The sequence below is a fragment of the Histomonas meleagridis genome (assembly GCF_020186115.1).
Source record: "Histomonas meleagridis strain 2922-C6/04-10x chromosome Unknown contig_46, whole genome shotgun sequence".
Classification (NCBI taxonomy): domain Eukaryota; phylum Parabasalia; order Tritrichomonadida; family Dientamoebidae; genus Histomonas; species Histomonas meleagridis.
In genome coordinates this window covers 97,463-120,529 of record NW_027150889.1, presented here as the reverse complement: position 1 = coordinate 120,529, position 23,067 = coordinate 97,463, and the positions used below count along the sequence as shown (strand labels likewise).

The 23,067-nt window shown below is 28.8% G+C and overlaps 7 protein-coding genes across 7 annotated transcripts; 6 read left to right on the top strand and 1 right to left on the bottom strand.

Moving 5' to 3' along the window:
- Window positions 1-198: 198 nt before the first annotated feature.
- GO595_006681 (uncharacterized protein) lies at window positions 199-2,646 on the top strand (the record flags this gene model as incomplete). The annotated part of the gene is made up of 1 exon (XM_067920060.1): window positions 199-2,646. One exon carries the CDS (start codon window positions 199-201, stop codon window positions 2,644-2,646), a length of 2,448 nt encoding a protein of 815 aa, XP_067773109.1.
- A 1,384-nt stretch (window positions 2,647-4,030) lies between these two features.
- GO595_006680 (uncharacterized protein) lies at window positions 4,031-4,483 on the top strand (the record flags this gene model as incomplete). The annotated part of the gene is made up of 1 exon (XM_067920059.1): window positions 4,031-4,483. The coding sequence occupies one exon, from the start codon at window positions 4,031-4,033 to the stop codon at window positions 4,481-4,483; it is 453 nt and encodes a 150-aa protein (XP_067773108.1).
- Window positions 4,484-4,786: 303 nt separating this feature from the next.
- GO595_006679 (uncharacterized protein) lies at window positions 4,787-5,137 on the top strand (the record flags this gene model as incomplete). The annotated part of the gene is made up of 1 exon (XM_067920058.1): window positions 4,787-5,137. The coding sequence occupies one exon, from the start codon at window positions 4,787-4,789 to the stop codon at window positions 5,135-5,137; it is 351 nt and encodes a 116-aa protein (XP_067773107.1).
- A 748-nt stretch (window positions 5,138-5,885) lies between these two features.
- Window positions 5,886-6,284, top strand: GO595_006678 (xenotropic and polytropic retrovirus receptor 1-like; the record flags this gene model as incomplete). Its single annotated transcript, XM_067920057.1, has 1 exon — window positions 5,886-6,284. One exon carries the CDS (start codon window positions 5,886-5,888, stop codon window positions 6,282-6,284), a length of 399 nt encoding a protein of 132 aa, XP_067773106.1.
- Window positions 6,285-6,801: 517 nt separating this feature from the next.
- Window positions 6,802-7,485, top strand: GO595_006677 (putative Annexin; the record flags this gene model as incomplete). Its single annotated transcript, XM_067920056.1, has 1 exon — window positions 6,802-7,485. The coding sequence occupies one exon, from the start codon at window positions 6,802-6,804 to the stop codon at window positions 7,483-7,485; it is 684 nt and encodes a 227-aa protein (XP_067773105.1).
- A 244-nt stretch (window positions 7,486-7,729) lies between these two features.
- GO595_006676 (histidine acid phosphatase) lies at window positions 7,730-8,911 on the top strand (the record flags this gene model as incomplete). The annotated part of the gene is made up of 1 exon (XM_067920055.1): window positions 7,730-8,911. The coding sequence occupies one exon, from the start codon at window positions 7,730-7,732 to the stop codon at window positions 8,909-8,911; it is 1,182 nt and encodes a 393-aa protein (XP_067773104.1).
- Window positions 8,912-17,152: 8,241 nt separating this feature from the next.
- On the bottom strand, window positions 17,153-21,349 carry GO595_006675 (Cytoplasmic dynein 2 heavy chain 1; the record flags this gene model as incomplete). The annotated part of the gene is made up of 2 exons (XM_067920054.1): window positions 17,153-19,254; window positions 19,417-21,349. 2 exons carry the CDS (start codon window positions 21,347-21,349, stop codon window positions 17,153-17,155), a joined length of 4,035 nt encoding a protein of 1,344 aa, XP_067773103.1.
- Between the last annotated feature and the right edge of the window lie 1,718 nt (window positions 21,350-23,067).

Sequence of the window (23,067 nt, the reverse complement as noted above, 5' to 3'; positions counted from 1 at the left end):
TTATTTTAAAATTTGAAGATATCATTTTGATAAAATTTTGTTTCCACTTCATATGAGCCTCCAAAAAGTGAATGATTTTGTTCACATAAAGAGATTTTCTTATTTCCAGCTGCAAGTAAACGTGGAAAAGGGGTAAATTACGTCACTTTTCGAATAACATTGAACGATAGATTCCAAACAAAGTTTCTCAATGCAGAAATGAGCACACAAGAAGATGAAAACAAAGAAGAAGAGGAAATCCAGGAAAAAATAAATCAAGTTCCAAAACTGTTTTTTGAAGCTGAATCTCCAAGTGTTTGTATTAAAACAATTTTTGATTCATTTCCACCAGTTTTAGATACATCATTTGACCAAAATTTAACAGAACAAATAGAAATTGCAGAAAAAAGTATATCAATAATATCAGATCAATTAACACAAAAGGTGTTAGGTTCTCAACATAAAATTTTTGGTGCAACAGATCAAATTATGTCACTTAATGAAAATGTTTTGCAATCCACAAACTTTATTCATTTAATTAGAGGTCAAGTTCAAACAGTCCGTGACAAGACATTAGATCCAATTGTAAATATTCTTACACAAATACGTGACTTAAGGCGTGATACCCAATCACTTGTTGTATTACATTTTATTCAAACAGTTACAACAATCCATGAGATCCTTCACAAAAGTGATCCACTTTTTTCATCATATATTTTTAATCAATCTGTCAAATTTTTTGGTCAAAATGATGCAGTATATAGTGAAGAGTTGCTTTCGTGTTTTTCTCCACTTACGTTTTCAGAATTTCCAACCAATATTTTACATGTCCCTACTGATTTCACAATTGGCAAACTCCGCAAACTTAAATGTGTTCAAACCAAAATACAACAAATCCTGCAATATAATGAAATCATCTATAAGAAACTAGAATCAATGATTCAACAATGTATCAATAAGATGGACAAGTCAATATATTCCACAGTTGTTGTTTCATATTGTTTACTCACACAGAACCCTCCAATTCCATCAGTTCTATATGATTATTATTCCGGAAAAATTCGTCAACAATCAGTTGCATATGTTGAAACGAATAGTAATGACTTACAAACATTATTTCGATTTATGGAAAGTAGTTATTCAATGATTTCATCCTTTAAACAATTTATTGAAATCCATGAAAGCTCGAACAAATTAAGTTCTTTTGTATCTGATCTTCCTATTGAAACAAATGTTGTTTTACTTAATCATATGCAATCAGATTCCGAGATCCAGCCAGCCTTTGACAACCTCAAAAAAGACTTTGCTTCATATTATTCACAGTTAACTCATTTCTCAGAATCAAATGTCCTTCAAATGCTTTCTCGCATCAAATGCACTTCGTTGGACCCGTTATCGTTTATCCGTTTAACAAAAGCGCTCAAAGAATTCAATGCAATTCTGAGCTGCAGCGGGCTGTCAGATTGGATCGAGATAACGGCCGCCGAGTTTCTCAACAAATGTTCAGCTTTTTCGACGAGCACCATTAAGAAATCTATTTTGAAGGATTCATGGGTTCCCATATCCATTGATGATGATTTCTTAACACTTGTAATGACTATGCCATCTGATGAGAAAGTATTTGAAACGAATACTGATAATACTTTAGATCCTCGTAAAATCTGTCCATCAGTCTCAGCCATGCATACAGTACGAGTTATTCATTCCTTAATATGTCTTTCATTAGAATTAGATTCAAATACATGTTTTGATTTAATCGTCCAAGTCACAGTATATTTCATCGTATGTGTAATGGATTCCTTTTGTTCGCCCATAACAATTCTTGAGAACAACGATTTAAATCCGAAACTTAAGTATCTATTTGATACAGATTTTTTTTACTCATCGAAATATTTATTTCGTTTACTAACATTCAGAAACAGTCTCCCCGAAGTTAAAACGCCAGACAAAGGGGAGATCCGCCTCATGCAATTGCTGACCGCTATGGAAGGCGTCGACTTAATCCATTGGTATCTTTCTGGGATTCGAAACAACGTCGAAATTCGGGTCAAAGACAAAAGCGTCGAACGAATCAAAGTGTTTTATAGTATAATTTACTCTAAAGTATTACCGAACTTACGACGTAACTTAAGTAGCACTAATGTCCAATATTTTCTTCCGATGAAAACATTTAAATATCAAATAATGGCCACCGATTGGAACATTAATGAAGTTAACTATGAGTATCATTCATTTGTTGGCAACATAAAGAAAATATTGGAAACATTCGACAAACAAATTACGAATTTGAACTTGTCAGTCAAGGCAAAAGATGACTTATGGATTGGCGTATGGAATTACTTGTCAAATTTGTTGGTCAACGCGTTCGGATCAGTAAAAAGCTGCAACAACTTCGGAAGGAGTCTGATGCTGGGCGACACGAGGGCTGTGAACAACTTCTTCGTGGGAGTAACGAAAATTGAAGTTTCCTGTGAAAACGTTTTGGAGTTCATTAACGCGTTCTTTTACCAGCCGAAGGAATTCGAGATGTGGCTGGCGAACGGATGCGGAAAGTACAAGCAAAAGAATTTGGTGAACCTGGTGAAGACGGGACTAAACTGCAAGTTGTCGAAGAAAGAAATGAACGAAATGATAACAAAGATAGAAGCAAAATTTGCTCAAAATTAAGAACTTATTATAATAATATTAAAATTTGTTGTTTTTCTTGTATTTCTTTTTTTTGGTTTACACAGTCACTTTTAACTGATAAACGAAAAAATAAACGTCTGATATCTGACAGCGGTTAATGGAGGTTTGATTGTGAATTTTTTGAGAGAGGCAAAAGTGACAATTTTTGTTTTTTTGATAAAGGCCATTAAATGAAAGAAGAAATGAAAAAAACATGTTTGTACTTAACGTTTGGTTTGGCTTCTGTACATAAAGTTTTTCTTTTGGGTTATAGATTTATTCCATTATTCCTAATTGTTCTTTGAGTTCCGAAAGACGCTTTTCAAGAGCTTCTTCTTCCTTTTTCAGCTTTTCATTTTCTAACTTTAAACACTCTATATTAATTCCAACTGGTGTAGAAAAATAATCTCGAATAAATTTACAAATATCATCTGGTGGATTTTGTGCATCGTAAAGTTCAACAATAACTCGGGTTAACGAGTCAAGTGTTCCAATTTCTTCTAAGTACTTTCTAAATGTTTGATTTGGGTTTGTCTCCATTAAGTAACGGATACAAAGTGGTGTTTTTCACATCAAATGTCTCAAGCACTTCACTTTTCTATTAAACTTTGAAAAAATGCCTGCTATAAGGAGTAATCCTTGCATTTTCTTTTTAAAATAACTATTATTCTTTTCCATGCTTTTAAATTTTAACTGATGTGAATCATGAAAGTTAGTCACATATTGACAAATATCAAAATTAAAAATTTTAAGAATTTTTTTTGAAATCAGTCAATAATAAAAAATGAAAAACTTTTCAAAAGAATCCACCTCGATTTGACTCCTAATAATTGTTTATGAATTTCGTTCTTTATTCATAAAGATAAGAATTTGGACTTTCCTAGAAACATATTTTGCAGTTCAAACAATTAATTGTTTATTCTGTAAAACATTCAAAAAACCTTTTTCAGGAGTTCCAAATTTAAAAATTCTGAAAAAGCTGTATACACTTTTTGGGTTTGTCCAAACATCTTCAAACATGCAGAATTCCAAGTCGACTGGGCGCCTTTCAATGAGGCTTCAAATTGACTTTTCTTCTGATGACTATTATTCATCAGATTCTTCTGATTCAGGTACAAATTCTGATTCTGACAGTTCTTCATACAGCTCTGATAAAAGTATTTTCTATGTACCAAATGATGAGAACAATCATGCAGCAACAGAAAATCATCCTCAACCGCTTCCTAGACCATCTACCACAAAATCATTGAACTTTTTAAGTCGTTATCGAAATATATCATCTAAATCAATTAGCATAAATTCCCTTCTTACACAGAGAGAATTTCACTATGCTGTGTATCGAAAACATTCTTGGAAAAATGGAATTAAGAGAAAATTTTTTCAAATGACAGAACTACCAGCAGGGAACGTCATAGCTGGCGCAGAGTTTGAATCCACGAGCTCAAACATCATGCAGATATCAAATTCTAGAGGAATCATTTGCGAGATGAATTTAAAAACTTCCCACAAATGCTCAGTGCTAATCGGAAACGAAACAACAGCACGAATAACAAGAAAGGATGGGGTTGTGAAAGTGGAACAATTCGAAATAGATGGAATTAAACCAAAGTATCCTCTATTGATCAGTCAATTAAACAAAATTGGAGCCCTCGAAGATGCATTCGGGAAAAGGAGAGCAATTAAAAGCATAAAAAACTGCAAGTTATGCGACGAAGAAAATAATGAAGTTATTGCGGTAAGAAAAACGCACAGATCCGTTTTAGATATTGACTCTAAGTATAATGTTTCTTTTTTAACATGCTTTGTTGTTGGAATTTTTATGTTTCTTTCGAAATAAAGAGTAGAAATACAAATATTTTCTCAAAAAAAAATATATGTAGCAAAAAATTTCATTAGGTGAGTATATTACGAAGATAACTGCAGCTTCTGCAGAAGGTTGACATCAAAATCTTTTTCTCCTTGCAAAACATCGTTTTCCGGCAAAAACGGTTATATGTTCAAAAAAATTTACACACCACTTTTTCACAACATGAATCGGTTATAAACACTTCCTTTCAATATTGAATGATACTTTCAATATTTGAACGAGGTTGTAGAGAAAAAAATTGAAGCGTGCGACCACTTAAGCCGAGCCATTCGAATGCTTTCCGTTCTAGCTTTGTTTCTACTTCATGCACAAAGTATTGAAAGAACAAAACAAAACCATGTTATAAATTTATTTGAAGCGGATAATACAACATCTGAAAGTTCTTCAACTCAACAATCTGAAGCTCCATTGGAACCTGGAGATGAAATTGCACGTTACGTTTCTGTTTCCATTGCAGCACTTCTCCTTGTTGTTGTAATTGTGTTTGTGGTAATTTGGTATAAGCAACATCCAGAATGCATGAGAAAAGAAAATTCTGATGAACCAATTTCGATTAATTCGAATGAAGAAGAAGAGGCACCACAAGCAAATGAGTCTGAAGAGGCATCCCAGTCAACTGCTTAAATTGGATTGTTAAATTAATTTGATAAAGATAGATAGATAAATAAACAAATTCTATAAAATTAATTTTCATAAAATGTTCGTAATCATTCTTTCATCTGTTTTATCAGGAATATATTGTTTTTATGGAATTTCAATATTTCTGGAAACATATTGCAAAAAAATTAATTTTAAAATCAGAAAATCGATATGTGTAAAAAAACTGATTAAATTTAATGGTTGAGTAAAACATTTTAGGTATTGTAGGGATTGAACCTTTAAAGATAATTTCAATCAAGGATACAAAAAACAATTTAAAATCAAAAAAGTTTTGAGCACACCCTAAGGATGGGGATAGTGCATTCCACTTATGCTCAAATATAAAGAAAAATTGGTTTTCATTATTAAAAAAAATCACCCATTGAAAAAAGATTTTTTTCTAGAATGAATATTCATGCTGTTCTTACAAGCACATAAGAAAAAATGTTTTGCAACTTAAATCCGAATTATTTAATTGATAAAGCATATTTTATCATTGATAAAAACGAGATTTTTGATGGAAATATGAAATTTTAATATGGAATTGTTCACCTTCATTACAGTAGCTGTAAAATTCAGATTTGAAACGCAAGATAGCAAAAAACTCTTTGAACTGAACCTTTAGAACTGTTATTTTAATAGTTTACAAAGTCAAAAGCCATTTATTGCGCCGGTTTTTCCAACAAAATTTCAATTAATTTATTTGTGTTGTCGGTTTCACTTCACTTTCTTCATGTTTGGATTCGGCATGGGATTCGGTGGTGGCGACGGAATGGGCATGAGCGGCGGCCCAAACGGTATGTCTGCTGGTATGAACGTTGGTGGAGTTTCTATGGGAGCTGATGCAAAGATTGGAGGAACTCGTTCTGCACCAACACTCGCTGTTGATATGGGCGGAATGGGACTTGGAGTATCTGCTAGTGGCATCCCACTTTGCACACATGAAGTCCACCCAGGACAATGGACTCAAAACTTATACGAATGCAAGACATGCAACAAGAAGATCTGTGAAAATTGCTCTAACAATTGTCATAAGGGTCACAACGTTGTTTCATATGGTCGTGAAGATACTTTTGAATGTGATTGCGACAAAGAAAAGAAATGCACTCTCATCGATCATGATAAGAAATAAAAAAAAACTTTTTTGAACCAATGAAATGAGGCGCTACTAAAAAAATACTTAAAAACCTAACAATGTTAATTTGACTGATAAATAGCGTTTGGCATGGAAGCTAATGCGAGCTGTCAACGTAGCTCCCCTAATGGTAATGATACGAATAATGACCCAGACTATAATTTATTTGTGCAACCACTTTTGATTTATTTACTTTTATTTTGTTTGACATTTTGAATTTTGCAAAGGTTGACTTTAAGTTCTTTTACAATTTATTATAATCGTATTTTCCATTTTTTCTTTAGTTTTAACTTTTTCGGAAGTTTATATCCAACAATTAACGTGCATAATTTAACGTTTTCGACACAACCAAAGAAGTTCAATTTGTCACCTCAATGAAACAGCCAAACGATGAAACTTTTTGAATTATCACCGGTATTTGTAACGTAACCCCCGAGAGCTTTTCAATTTAAAATCATGTCGTAAACCATTGTAAAATTGTGAACGAAATCACGACGGTTTTGGCACTTGATATATGTCTTGGAAAAACAATCTCAGAATAGTCAAAAGTACAATAAACTCTATGGGCGCAAACCAACTTAAAACGGAACAAACTATTATTCGTAACCTAAGTAGAAAATCTGCTACAAATAAAAAAGAAGGTGTAATATCAGATTTAGAAAATCTTACAATAATCGGATTGAAAAAACAAGCAAAAACAAAACTTTACACTGCAATTCAAAACATAGAAAATAATCCTGGGCATTGCCAAAAGGATCTTGATCTTCTTTTCTCATTTGGAGAACTTGAAAAAACAGGAATTGTAAAAAGGGAATTAGGGAAAATTGCAAAGCAATATAAGACAGTCCAACTTTCACATGATATCAAACTTCTTTGTGAAACCGATAAATTAACTCCTAAAGATGTAGAAGAATTTATTCCAAACCTCATTGAAATGTGTTCGTTAAACTCACTTTTCCTTAACCAAGTTTTCCGTGCAAGTCCACAATATTCTTTCCTTTCGGCTCCTCAAGAATGTTATGCACCACCTGCACAACCACAATACGCTCCACCACCACAACCACAATACGCTCCACCACCACCACCTTATGCACCTCCTCCACAACCATCGCCATATGCTCAACCACCTCCTCAACAACCATATTTTTATCCTCCACCTCCACAATATTACCAACAACCACCACCGGGACCTTACTAACTATGTAGTTCAAGAGATTTATACTCTTGAATAAGTATGATGAATAAATCAATTTTCCAAAATTAATTTTTGTTCTTTTCAACAAAAAGGCTTTAAAATTACAAAGTGAAATTTAGAAGAAGAACACATCAGATCTGTAGAAATAACAAATTTTTTTGGAGAGTTCGAATTTTTTTTTTTTGATTTTGTCACTTTTGCCGAAGTTTTGCAATGTATGAGAAAAAAAATTATAGAATATATAACAATGCTTTGCCTTTTTTCATCGCTTTCGTTCAGCTATACATATCAACAATGCGTTGCTACAACAAAGCTTGCACCACCAATCGAAGGTGCTAACCTTATCCAGGTTCAAGTTATAATTCGCCATGGATCACGTACCCCAGGAACAGATTTCTTTAATTCTTCAAAAGAGCAAGAATGGATATGTGACTCAGAAGCATCCGCTGCTCCACGCGTACATTCTGCACCAGTTAAATATCCTAGAGATTATATTGAGAATTTAGATGATCGTCTTGCTGAATATAAGCCAAATTGTAGAGCTAAAGACCTCCTTGTTTCAGGTGTTGAACAACATGTTGAACTTGGACGTACTTATGCAAAACGATATGTTGAAGAATTGAAAGTTCTTCCAGAACATTTCAATCCTAGATATGTCTATGTTAGAGCCACAGAACTCGATCGTACAATCCGATCAGCAATATCATTTCTTCAAGGAATGTATTCACCAGTTAATCCAAATGAAGTCATTAACATGGTCACAGATAACGATGCAGCAGGAATTCTCCATCCCTCAGAAGAATGGTGTTCTGAGATCAAGAGCATAACCACGGATTTATACACTCTTCCAATTTTCCAAGATTATTTCAATGAATTCACAACGAAATATCAATCCAAATATGGGAGCGAAGTCAAAAGTTGGGATGCCAAAAGTGTTAAGAAGTTCTGTTCTTACATTTTAATGACATCTTGTACCAATCACACACTTCCTGAGCGAATTTCTGCTGATTTCCAACAAGATTGTCAGAAGCTTGTCAACAATTATCAGTTCATGCAACATGATAACGACAAGTACAGAGGCGTCGCGTCATCGCCTTTGTTCAGAGAGATGTTCAGAATCGCCGATGAAGCAATTTCAATGCAAAACGATTACCGTTTCGCACTTTTGAGTTCACATGACTCCGGTTTGTCAGCGGTTTTGTCGACGCTTGGGTTCGACTATAAGAATAAGGACGCAATTCCTGTGAGGGCTCACTTGGATTTCGAGTTGTGGGAAATTAATAACGATGTGTATGGTAGGTTCGTCTATAATGGCGATGTGCTTAAAGTTCCTTATATGGGAAATGAAACTTTCTTATATGCAAACTTAAAGACTGAAATGGCAAGCAGAGGTTACTTAAGCCATTGCTATATTCCTGAATGGGCATAATGTCAATAAACATTATTTTATTTTAAATATGAATATTCCAATTTAATTGTTCTTTTTAGATGTTGAATCAACTAATTTTGTTTGAGCTGTATTTAAGATAAGTGAAGCATTTTCAATTGTTTAATCAAACATTTTATGTAAATTTTGTATGTAAAAACTCATTTTTAATCATCCTTTTTATAATTCTTAAAATTAATTATAATTAATCCTTTATTTCCCTGTATTTCAAACATTTGGTGATTAAAAACTTTAAATATCCTTAAAATAAGAAGAAAGTTAAGTAATAAAAAAAAATGAAATTATTTGAATAAATTTTAATCACAAAATATTTTATAATTTGACTCATTTCATGCCAAGTTTATTGCATTTGGGCTATTAACATTACAAACAACAACTCCTGGATTGACAGTTGGAATCGATGCTTTGAAGTTCAGGTCGTGGCATATCTCAAGGACAAGCGGCCTCAGAACAGGGACATTTCCGGCAGAGTGATTTCCGACTCCGGTGATAAAGTGGATTATTGCAACATTATTTTTTTGAGCATTCTTAAGTGCTTCAATAACAATATATCTGGCTTGTGTAGAGCCAATACCATGCAAATCGATTGTCTGTACGGTGTCTTTTTCTTTTATATTAGGTGTTGATTGATTATCTATTTCATCTGATTTCTTTTCATTTGTAGTTGATGGCAAGTAATCACTTGAATCAATGTAGTATTGATAAGGAGTTTCTGGAAGAGGATTTGTACAACCTCTTAAATCGATAGGTTTCAAATTTGGTTTTGGTTTTGAAATTGGTTCTATTTTAATATTTATTTCTGGCTCATCGCTATACTGAGATGAATATGAATCATAGTCTTCAAATTCTTGCTTTTTTTCTTCGAGTGTTTTTGGATTTGCGTATAAATAACTAACTGCCTCATCAATATCATTATTTGATTTATTGAGAGCTTCTAGCCTTTGTTCATCTGTAAAATCAGGGAAAATTTCTTTTAAAACAGCTAAGTTTCTTTTTTGGATATATTCTTTTGAGTATTTTCCTTTTAGAAATTCGACCGCTTCATTAAAAGGGAGTTCGAGTATTGCCTTTTTGCATTCTTCAATTGGTGCATCAGGTATTAATGAGTGTAACTTTGCGCAAGTAAAATCCAAATTCCTATCAAAGAAAAGTGACTTAGCACTTTTACACAAAAGAATTGAATGTTTTATTAAACGGCCATTTTACTTCCAAATAAATAAATAAATAACATTTTCATGAAAATATATAAGGCTATCTCATGTAAAATAACATTTTGTTTTTATATCTATGTACTTCAAAATTATATTTCTAGATTTAATTTTTTTTTTAGAAAATCTTTAATAAAAGTTTTATCCAAAAATGTATAATAAAAAAAAGAAAATTTTATTAAATAAATAATGTTTAGAACGAAGAAGCATTTCAATATTAATATTGAATTGGAAAGAGAAAAAAATGTTTAAAACATTTCTCAAAAAAACATTCGAATATACAAATACAAACAATTTTTTATTAATAAAATCAAATAAAAATTGCAATCCGCACTAACAAAATTTAAGCAATAAACAAATGTATAAAATTTATTCTTAATTTGCGTTTAACATTTTTCTCCGGAACATAATTATTTGTCTTCCAACTCTTTCAAGTTCTTTCACATCCGCGTCTGGGTTTAAGAACAATTGTTTAAAGTACAAACAATTTTCGTTACTATTATTCTCATTTAATCCACTTAAAATGAAGTTAATCACAGACTCAGGTTCGAAGTAATTAAACGCTATACATCTTAAAACTTGTAAAGAGCAAGAAATTACTGAAGAATTCACATAAGAAAACAACAACTCAACTATTCTTCTCATTATAACCTCAGCTATTTCCTTTGGTATTTGAAGGTTTTGCATAATTAACAACAACAATTTTAATGTTGATGAAATTATTTCGGTATTATTTGAATTTAATAAAGACAAAATCATAAAAATATCGAAACATTGAAAGAACAAATCTGATTTTTGTTTCAAGAAAACTTCGAAGAATTTAATAATCTCCAAAATTAATTGTGGGTCAACGTCCATACTAATTAATGATATAACGACATTTGAGATGTTATCATTTGGTAAGAATTCAATCAAATAAGAAAGAATTCGAAAGTGTACAGGCAATGGATTATTATGTAATATGTTACACAGCCATTCCATTATTTGTTTCTTATTCGAAATCCATTTTTTATTTAATGCTTCTTCAACTATTGATCCCAAAAAACTTTGGATATTATCATTTGGTTTATTCCAAAATATATTTAATGATTCAACGACTTTATCAAATAATGATTGGAAAAAATCAACAAAAATTTTCGGGAATTCAACATTCGTCGAAGTACTTGAAATAACAGTAATGATAAAGTCATGATAAACATTTAAGAACTCGGAATTATTGGAATTTAATATTTGTCCAATACATCGAACAAAGTTATATCCAATTCCTTGTAATATTACTTCGATTTGTTGATTGTTTTCATACTTACCTAATGGTAATATAGTAAACAATGATGATAAAAGATATTTACAAACTTGAAAAGGCGATGAATTTAATGCAAAGATTAATGGAGTTACATAATCATTGAAATTCATTAAAAATAATTGTGGAAAACATTTGGACAATTTATACATAGTTTCAGAGCCTTCTAAAAATGAATTAGAAAACATTTGATATGTTCGCGTTATCATATTAATAGCAACTTCTTGTGTCGTTACACATTTAGCACATTTCTTAATAAAAACAAAAAACGTTTGACAATTATCAGGTATTAAACTTAATAATGGAATAACGAATTGTGAACGAATAATTTTTGGTAAATATGAAATTACATATATTAAACCATTCGTAATGTTTTGTAATCGAACTTGTATATAATTTAAAAAGATTTCGGGATTAATAGATGTTAAATTACGAATGATATCATTCATTCGTTTATCACAAAAAAACAAATTTTTATCAATTAAATTAATAATGTAATCAAGTAATTGGATACCAAACGGAATCATTTCTTCGTTTTTACTTATAATGATTCCAAAAAGTGATGCTGCGTAATCCAAAATAATAAAAAACTCATCAGGAACTATCAAAAAATTATTAAGTTCTTTTAATAGAATAGAAAATAAATTAAATGTATATCGTATTAATGATGATCGTGAAAAAAAATCATTGCCAAACTCTAAAGTAGTACACCATATAAATGATGAACATTGAACTTGTAAAATGTTTTTGGGCGCTTTCATTAAATATGAAGAATATGATATCATATGTGAAATTAACTTCAGAATATATGAGATTTGATTTTGGTCAAAGTTTATGGCTTCGATTTGTAATATCGATTCATATAATGATAAAACTTGTGGTACAAACTCTGGCTTCCGTAAGGAATTAAATACACGTGGAAGTAATGGAGTGAAAATAGAAAGGTCTGGGGAGTTAAGAATCGCTTGGGCATGAAGAGAAAACCAATTTTGATTGATGGGTGCATATGTTAAGAGTTCAATTATTAATGGAATTAAACCTAGAATTCGATCTGTGTTCTTTTCACAATCATCATTACACCTGGAATGAAAATCAAAGATGAAATCATAAAAAATTAATTTGCTTAAAGGTGATTCATTGCAAAATTTGGATTCATAATTGGGTTCACGAAAAGAAATGTATGACATGATCCGAATAATAGAGGTTTCGCTTGGGGTGTTTGGTTGGTTTAAAACAGAATGAAGGCGTTCATGACATATTGTAAATATTTTTTCAATTAATTCTGAAGTAAATGCTGAATAATTGTTCATTAAATGTTTTAAAATTGCTGAGGCAGAAAAAAATGCTAAGAGTTGGTTGGGTGATATAGATAAGGCTTCTAAAGAAATTGGAATTGATTCAGGCGCTAATCCCCAATTTTGTATAAATTCATGTGCAGAAGCACGATCTACTTCGTTTGTTGCTGGAGAACAAAATACTGATATTGCCGATTCTAATCTTTGTAGAGGAGAAATCATTAAAATCTTGTAAAATTTATCCAAACGAACCCGTTTAATTTATGATAAGAAAAAAAGTTACAAAATAGAACAAAAATATTCCCTTCAAATAAATAAATTAATAAAATATAAAATCAAAGTGAGTATAAAATAATACTGAGCTATATTGAATAACGCTTTATAATGTAAAATGAATACATTTTATGAAAGTGAGTTTAATAAAAGGATTTATGTATGATGAAACAATTTTGCATTCGCTTTTTATTTAAAAGTTTTTTGAAATGTTACCTCTAAAAGTAGAAACTTAATTCCATTTTATTTTGAAGTAAATTAAAAAACATGGGTAGTACATCTTGTTATTAAATTTCATACAGAAATTTTGTTTTTTGTAATTTTAGTTTTGTAATATTACTTCATAACAAAATAAAGACACACAAAACTATTGGAAAAAATAGAAATTTCATCTTTTTTTGCTTTTTTCAAAATATGAACAATAGCTAAAAAATTAAAAAAAGATCCAATGTATTTTATATTATATGAAATATGATAATTTTTATTAAAATTTTACAACTTTTATATTACAATGGTTGTCAAATACCTTCTTTATGATATAAAATGATATTCCAATATTTATGTAATGTTTCACTTTTTAAACTTCTTTGTAAACTATTTAAAATTGAAAACGTATAAACCGTTGATGATTTGAAGCAAAAATAGGAATTTCTATCGGCGCGATCAAAAAGTTAATAAAGAGATAAACCATTCGAAAGATCGCAATAATCATTTTATGGACCTGAATATTGCACTAGAAAAACTAATTTTTAACCTATCTAATGAAAACCTGGAGATAATAGTTCAACAAACAATGGAATTATTTGATTCAAATTTTCCATATTCATTTAATTTTAACATATTTAAATTAATTTATTTTTCATTTTTATCACGAAAGAATGATATTGATATATATTTAAATTTTCTAAAAACAATTCAAACAAAAGAAGAAGAAATATTTAAAAACACTTCCATCAATTTATATGAAGATTTTTCTCAATATATATCTAAAATTAATTCACATGAATCATATTATATCATTGAGTATATGATTGGATTAAATTTAATAAATGAAACTATTCTCAAGGACATTAATTCAGAATATTTTTCACATCGCAAAACAATAAATCGAGGTCTAATTAGATGGATGGCTGCTTTACCTGGAACTCAACCAACCATGCAAACATCTTTTTTGAAAAATAATAGAGAACTTTCAAAGAATGATTGGGAACTTCATAAGAAATATATTAAAGAAGGACATAATCCCAACATTATTGCAAAAATAATTCAAAATGATGATATCGAAAAACTCCAAGAAATATCAACACAAACAAAATTTGATTATAACCAAATGATTAATCCATCAATCTATGAGAGATGTTCTTTTGTTAATACTACAAAAGTTAAATTAATTGATTATGCAGCATTTTTCGGATCAATTAAATGTTTTAAATACTTACTTATGAATGGTTCTAAAGTAGAAAACACAGGTAAATATGCAATTGCAGGTGGAAACGAAGAAATCATTCATTTATGTGAACAAAATCATTCATCATTTGAGGATGCATATGAAGCTGCAATTGAGTTCCATAGGAACAATATCTTTAAATATATTTATGAAAACAAATTTGAAAAACTCAAAGAAAATAATCAGCAAGTTCCAATAAATATTACGACTTGGGGAAGAAATATACCTTGGGGAATAGCTAACAGCCAAACTACATGGGGATTGAGAACTGAAAAGAAATCAAAAAGCATTAATAAATTAGCGTCCTATTGCATTAAAAATGGGAATTATGAAATTCTTTCATTTTTAGAGAATGAAGGAATGAAAATTAATGAAGATATCATTAATGAATCAGCAAAAGAAGGAAACTTATATCTTGTTAAATATTTTCTTCAAAAAAATCGAATTCCTAAAGGCATCTTAATTTTTTCAACTGAATCAGGAAATTTTGAACTTGTTAAATATTTTCTTGAACAAGAAGGAATTGATGTTAATTATAATAATGTTTATTTTAATCTTATTCAGATATTTTAAAATAATTTTTGGTAATTGTTTAAAATTTTTGAAACAGCATTTATTAAAGCTTCTAAAAATGGTTATATTGAAATAGTTCAATTACTTCTTAAACAAAAAGAAATTGATATTAATGATAAAGATGTATATTTGTTTTGTTTAGTATTTATTTGATAAATTTAAAATTTCAAACTAAAATTTGGAATTTATAAAGATCCTTTAGAACTGCACTTATGTCTGTATGTGAAAAAGGAAATATAGAAATAGTTAAATTACTTCTTAAACAAAAAGAAATTGATATTAATGATAAAGATGTTTATTTGTTTTGCTTAATATTTATTTAATTAATTTCAAATTTCAATTTTTTATATTTAAATTATTATATTTTTTTCAAACGCCACTTATTTTGGCATCTGAAAATGGTCACATTGAAATAGTTAAATTGCTTCTTAAGCAAGAAGGAATTGATATCAACGATAACGATATTTATTTCTTATATTAGATATTTATCATATAAGTTTAAGGTTTTAAAAAATTATTTGGTAATTGTATTATTTATTCGAAACAGCACTAATCCATGCATTTAAGAAAGAAAACATAGAAATAGTTAAATTACTTCTTGAACAAGAAGGAATTGATATGAATACAAAGACTGTTTGATTCTTTTATAAGATAAAAATTCAAGCTAATATTTGGAATTTATAAAAATCATTCAAAACATTACTTATGTTAGCATCTTCAAAAGGAAATATTAGTATAGAAATAGTTAAATTCCTTCTTGAACAAGAAAATATTAATATTAATGATAAAGACATTTATTTATAATATTTATTATTTATTATAAAAATTTAAAATCTTAAAATAATATTTGGAATTTAAAAAAGTCTTTTAGAACTGCACTTATGATTGCATCTAAAAAAGGAAACATAGAAATAGTTAAGTTACTACTTAACCAAAAAGAAATTAAAATTAATACTAAAGATATTTATTTAACATATTTAATATTAGTTTTTATAATTTGGTATTTCATAAAAATATTTGGAAGTTATTAAATTCATTTAATACAGCATTTATGTTTGCATGTTGGGAAGGTCCTATAGAAATAGTTGAGTTACTTCTTGAGCAAAATATAAATATTAATGAAAAAGATGTTTATATGTTTTATTTCAAATCTAATTAATAAATTTTGGATTTCAAATTAATATTTGGAAATTGCTTAAATTAATTAGAACAGCACTAATGGAAACATCTATACGTGGTAACACAAGTATAATTAAATTACTTCTTGAACAAGAAGGAATTGATATCAATGCTAAAGATATTTATATGTTTAATTTCGATTTGATTTTAATCATTTTATATTTCAAAATATTATTTAGAAATTGTTCAATATATTTGAAACAGCACTTATGAAAGCATCTAAAAATAATATTCCAGAAATAGTTAAATTACTTCTTGAACAAAAAGGAATTGATATCAATGCGAAAGATATTTATTTATAATATTTTGGATCTATTTTAATCTTATGAAATTTTAAAATAATACTTAAAAATTATTCTAAATATTTAGAACAGCACTTATAGAAGCAACTCAAAGCAGTCACATAAAAGTTATTAAATTACTTCTTGAACAAAAAGGAATTGATATCAATGCAAAAAGTATTGATTTCAATTAATACGAATTGATTTTTATCATTTTATATTTCAATAAAATATTTGGTACAGCGCTTACGATTGCATCGAATTTAGGCAATATAGAAATAGTTAAATTACTTCTTGAGCAAAAGGGAATTAACGTCAATTCAATTGATATTCATCTCTTTTATGTAATATTTATAACAATAATTTAAAATAACAAAATAATATTTGGAAATTATTTGGATTATTTAATACAGCACTTATTTGGGCATCTTCTATTAATAATATAGAAATCGTCAAATTACTTGTTGAAAAAGAAGGAATTGATATTAATATCAAAAATATTTTTTTATACAATTTCGAATATATTTATCCAATTTAAAGTTTTAACATAAAATTTGGAATTTGTTTTAACGATTTAAAACAGCTTTTATGATTGCATCTGAAAAAGAATTTGAAGAAATTACCGAATTTTTTAATAAAATAAAATAATTTTTATATTTATTTATTATTAATGATCTAATACAAATGCAACTGATGCTAATATTACATCGTTACTTGTGTTATCTGTTTCAACTTCAACTTCAGCAACGAGTTTTTCATGATTTAATGACTCGAAAATCGGAATTTTAATTGTATTTTTTTCTTTCTTATTCGTACAAATATTTAAATAACAGTTTCCCAACTTAAACAAATCGTTATTAGAAATATCTGATAATGTCACTAAGTTATTTTTAACCATTGCAGCTTGTAACATTAAATCAGATATATTCAATGTCATAACCGCTCCGCTTTCGGGTGCCTCAAATGTCACTTTTAGTGTAATATCGTTCAATTCAATTTTGTTTGTGTGGACGGCGGTTTGCATCACAGCCGATACAAAAGCCGCCGGTTTCAATGTTGAAAACAAAGCTATCGGCGAACTTTTCAAAGCGGAATTTGAATTGATTTTCTTGGAAATTGAATCGATTGAATTTGTCCTCACAAATAATTCTTCCAGCCATTCAAAAACGTCTTCATTTTCAATCCAATCGCAACACCATTCAATGGGAACGATACCATTTTTGAGAGCATTTGAGACTGCCCTCAGGTGAACTGGCAACAATTCAGTGTTATTAATTTGGTTCAAATCCTTCAAATCTTTTCTGACTTCATTAATTCTTAAATGCGCCTCATTTCTTTGCATTTCCAAGAAGTCGATTGCCGGATTATTCTTTAACTCGACGTCATCAATTGTTTCGATGACTGACGGATACTTCGCTTCCAAATCATTTAACAATTTGAAAACATTTTTTCCTTTTTCTTTTTCCATTTTTATCGCACTCGACAAAAGCGACAAGTTATGAAACGTTTCTTCCATATTCGATCTCGTCACAGTCACGTTTGCATTCATCGCTAATCCTAATAAGTTCGGTCCATCGTCGACATTACATTGCTTCAATAACTTACTCAAGTTTTCGATTGTTACATTTTTCGGTATTTCGAACAACGGGAATTTCTTCATTGGAAAGTTCATTGCAACAAACAATTTTAATACGCGCTTGTCATAGATGGAATCCATGCAGCTTCCGTAGACTGTTGTCTCGAGTAATCCTTTAATGACATCATACGCATCTTTACGCTCTTCGATGATTTTTATTGCAGCGTTTAAGTCGGATTGCGTAAACTCAAAGAACTTACTCCATCCAATCGGAATGAACGCGCGACGCTCTTGAAGGATACTGTGCAAGTAGACAAGCGATATAATGTTTTGTCGAATCGTTTCGTTAATGTTATTGAACCAATCGGAACTAAATAATGTCAAAATTCGTTTCATTTGGTTAAGTAAACCTGGAGGCGATTCATATGCAATTTTTATTGAACTTTGTAATAAAACTATTGGGAAATTATTTATAACTTCTGTGGATAATATTAATTTAAATGAATTGTTGTCATTGTTAAGTAATGTTGGAATAAGTTTTTCTAATTGTTGTAAAAATGTTATATCTAAATGAACATTCTTAATTAGAGCCCATTGTCCATTACGTGAAGCTTGACGGACTAATGATAATGCATCTTGTGAATTACATTCGCCTAACGCTAATTCCAAAAATCCTTTTTGGCCAATATTTTCAATTTCATTTGCGATTTCTTTAAGTTCGATTGTAGGATCTGATCCTGGTGTAACTATAAAGATAAATACTTTTTGATCATCATTCCTTAATAATTGTCGTAAACTAAGTGTTTTAGGATTCTTAAATGTGGAAATTACTAACTTTTGTAATGCTGATAAAACTCGATCTGGTCGTAATGCTTGTAAAATTAAAATACGTTGAAATGGTGTAACGCCAAGTTGTTGTATATTCTTACCATCAATTATAGGATATGCTGAATTTAATTCTGGCGTTTTATTTGTCATCCATTTTTCCCATTCACCCGAATTTTCATCAAATTTCAACAACTCAAAAAGTTTCGGAAAAGTGCCAGCGAACGATTGAAAAGCATTCAATCTCTCTTGAGGTATAAAATTTGGCACTTTTGAGACGTTTAATGGCTTTTGATGTAATAAATGCTGCCATTCAATTTCGGGAAACATTTTCGGATATACTGTTTTTAATAACAATAATCCAAAAACTAATCTATGTTCTCTAAATAAAGCTTGAGAGAAGTGAGAATATACTAAAGAATTAAAAGTAATTATTAATTTTTTAACTCTATCTTTAGTATTATCTTCACATTGTTTAAAAGTAGTAATAAAAAGTTTTGTAAATTCGTCAAGAGAAAATCGATACATACTATGAATAATACTTAAAGTATCTATTGCGAAATATAAAGCAGATGCAGTATTAGCGAGTGGTTGATATTGTGTTCTTTTCGCTTGAAGTTTCGCTTGAAACTCTTCACTAGCTTTAATTTTTTGTTCTACTTCTATAGCTCTTTTCTTTTTATCATCCAAAGAATTAATCAATTCTTTATTACTTAAAATGGTGTTTGGATCAGCCGCAGCTAAAATATCTAATAAAGAAGATTCAAGTTTACCAAGTTCTATTTTTAGTTGTTCTGTTTCATTAACTTTCTCTTGATGTTGTTGTTCAAGTTTTGGCATTTCAGTCGATATAGCTAAAGTTAATAATTGCATCTTTAAAGCTGTTTTAGTCACAGAGAAGTTAATTATTGAAACTAATGATTTCTCTTGTGGCTTTAATTGTATTGATGAATTTCTTGTTACTAAAAACAATTTAAATTCGGGATTTATATCAATATATTTATCCCCAACTCGAACAGTTAAATGTCCATTTGATAAAACATAATCATGTTCAAGATAAGGATATAAACATAAAGGTATTGAATCGACTTCTTTTATGATTAATTTCTTACCAAATCGAATCGCTAATGTAACTTGATGTTGGAAACGTGGATGTGATGAAGATAATATTTCACATGAAGGACCTAATGAATGTTCAAGCCATTCGATGATATGTTCAGTAGGATCAATAATAAATAACGCTTTATCATTTGTAGATTGATTAATTATTTGTATATTCTCAAGACTTAATTCATCTGATGGAAATCCATTAAATTTTAATTCAAGGATTTCTGATTTAGTATTAATGAAATCACTAAAATTAAATTCTTCTTCTTCTTTAAGTTGTAATAACTTCTTAAGTTGTTTCATTTTGATCAAACGTTCATTTTCATTTAATGAACCACAAATTGTAATAAAGATTGATGACATTAATAATTTGTTTGTTGATTGTTTTTGTTCATTTTCTATTTCTGTTAATTGTTGTGTCCAACGCTTTTGTTCGTCACTTAATTTATTTAATAAATTTGTTGCCGCTTTTTGTTTTTCTTCGATTTCATTTAATGATATTCTTAAATGTTCTGCTTCTGATGTATAATTCTTATATTGATCTTGTAATATATCAACATTTTTGTTTAACTCATTCTTTTTATCTTCGATTTCTTTTAATTCTAATTTTAAGTTATTTAATTCATTATCACATTTCTTCATTTCATTCTCTAATGGTTTTACATCGCGTAATACTGAACAATAACTTGCCATAGCTTTAACCCATTGAGATAAAGGTGCTGCAGCTTTTGATGATCTTTTAACTGTTTCATAATCAAATGACATTGACTTCTTTTCAATAGCCTTATTAACTTCGATTAAACTTTGTTGTGATACTTCATGAGGATCGAAATGTAATATATCATCTTTAATTTTAGGTGATGAAAATACTTTTCGGATTGATTGCCATGAAGTATCTCTTTCACCCATTAATAATAAAATCGCTTCTAAGACATCTCGAACTTGTTGTGGTGGCATAGAGAAACTTCGTACTTCACTAATATCACGTGAATCTAATTTAGCTACATTCTCTGATGCTTGTTTTAATAATGGTAATATTCCACTTAATTGTTGATCGATTTCTTCTTTTTGTTTCTTAAGTTGAGTTTCTTTAATTGATAATTCTTTTTGTATTTTATCTACTTGTGTTGATTGTAATGATAATTCAGTCATTGTTTTAGATATATTATCCATTGCTTCTTTAGCACGTTGTTCTTTTTCTTTGACTTGTACTTGTTGTGATTCTGCTTCTATTGATAATTGATTTACTTTATTCGATACAGAATTTAATCTAAATAAACCATCACTTAAAAACTTTTTACGTGTTATTAATGATTCTGATTTATCTTTAGATAATTTAATAAATGAAGATATCATTAATTGAAAATCAGAAGTTTTCATTTCTAAGTTTTTATGGATTTTAGCAAATGGAAGTTTTGATATTGTTTCATCATTAATTTCATATTTATTTAATATAAATGGTATCATGTCATTTAATGTATTCTCTGTATATTCATTAACATATAAAATTGTACATTGTGACTTTAATAAAGGTTGAGATTTCAATGTAATTTGATATGTAGGTGATCTCGGATCAATTATAAAAACAATTTTGAAGTTATTTTGTATTAATTTTATGAATTCATCATATGAAATATCATTTAATTGTTGTAAAATAGCTTTTAATTCTTCTGGCGTATATAAATTAGAAGGTAAATGATTCGTTAAAAATGAATTTATATATTCATAAAAATTATCATCAATAATTTGATATTCTTCAATACATAAAATAGTTAATTGATTTTGTATTGTAGCATTAGATAAACATTCTTTTAAATCATTAATAAAATGTCGAATTGAATAACCATCGAAAGTTGATAAATTATAAAATTTACTTTTCATTGCATAAGTTGTTAATTTTAATACATCTTTAACATTACAACCAGTGATAGCTATTAATAACAAATGATTATTCGGTAATGTTAAAGCTCTATTAATTTGTGATGAAAGTTTTATAATATTTGATTGTATAAATATTTCAAGTGAACCAATTTCTCTTTCATAATTTATCAAAACAGAATTTAAATATTTCTTAATTGTAGAAATATCTGTTTTATATAATTTATTATCATTTTGATTAAATGATGTATATACACCCATCTTACCTGAAATATATTTAGTTAAAATTTGATTAAATTCTTTTTGTAATTTACTTGAGTTTAATTGATCACTAAATATTCGACATGCTTCATATAAAAGGATTTGATTTGGTTGATCATTAGAATATCTTTCTAAGCCAATTATCCATTTAGTTAAATCTTTTGGAGTGAAACCATTTCGTTGTAAAAATTGATCATAAATATTAACAATTGATTTCGATAATTCTAAACAAACATTTGGTGAAAATTCTTCGTTTTTACTTAATATTTGTGAGATATATTCATTATAAATAAATCGAAGATTTTCACTTGATAAATAATCAATTACTATAATTCTAAATTGTGATATTACTCGATTGGATATTGGTTGAATTGATTCATTCGGATTAATAGTTGCTACAATATTAATATTCTTTAATTCAACCCATTCTAAACTTTCATTCATAAATCCATTTAATTGACATAATTGTCGTATAAAACTATGTAATTCAACTGTATCGAATTTATCCGATTTAGGATTTTGTATATTTTTAAAGAATAATGTTAAGTTTTTATTAGTTTTAGGTTTCATTATAATACCATTCGAACTTGGTGATACTGAACATAATTCATTTAACATCGAAATAACTTGTTTTGAAGTTGTTAATGAATTACAATATATTATTTCAATATCATTTTGATAAAGTTTTTGTATTAATGTAGTTTTACCACAACCTTTAGGACCAATAATTAAAAGATTTTCATTTGTATATTTGATTGCTGATGTATAATATTTCATTGATTCTGGCGTAATTACAAAAGGAGGTTTTAATGTATTAAATTCATTTTCTTTAAGTTTCTCATATTCAAATTGTTGAATTTTATCATTTATATAATCATTTAATAAAACATTTTTATTTTGGAAATTAATTTTACATCCACAAACTTTACTTGCAT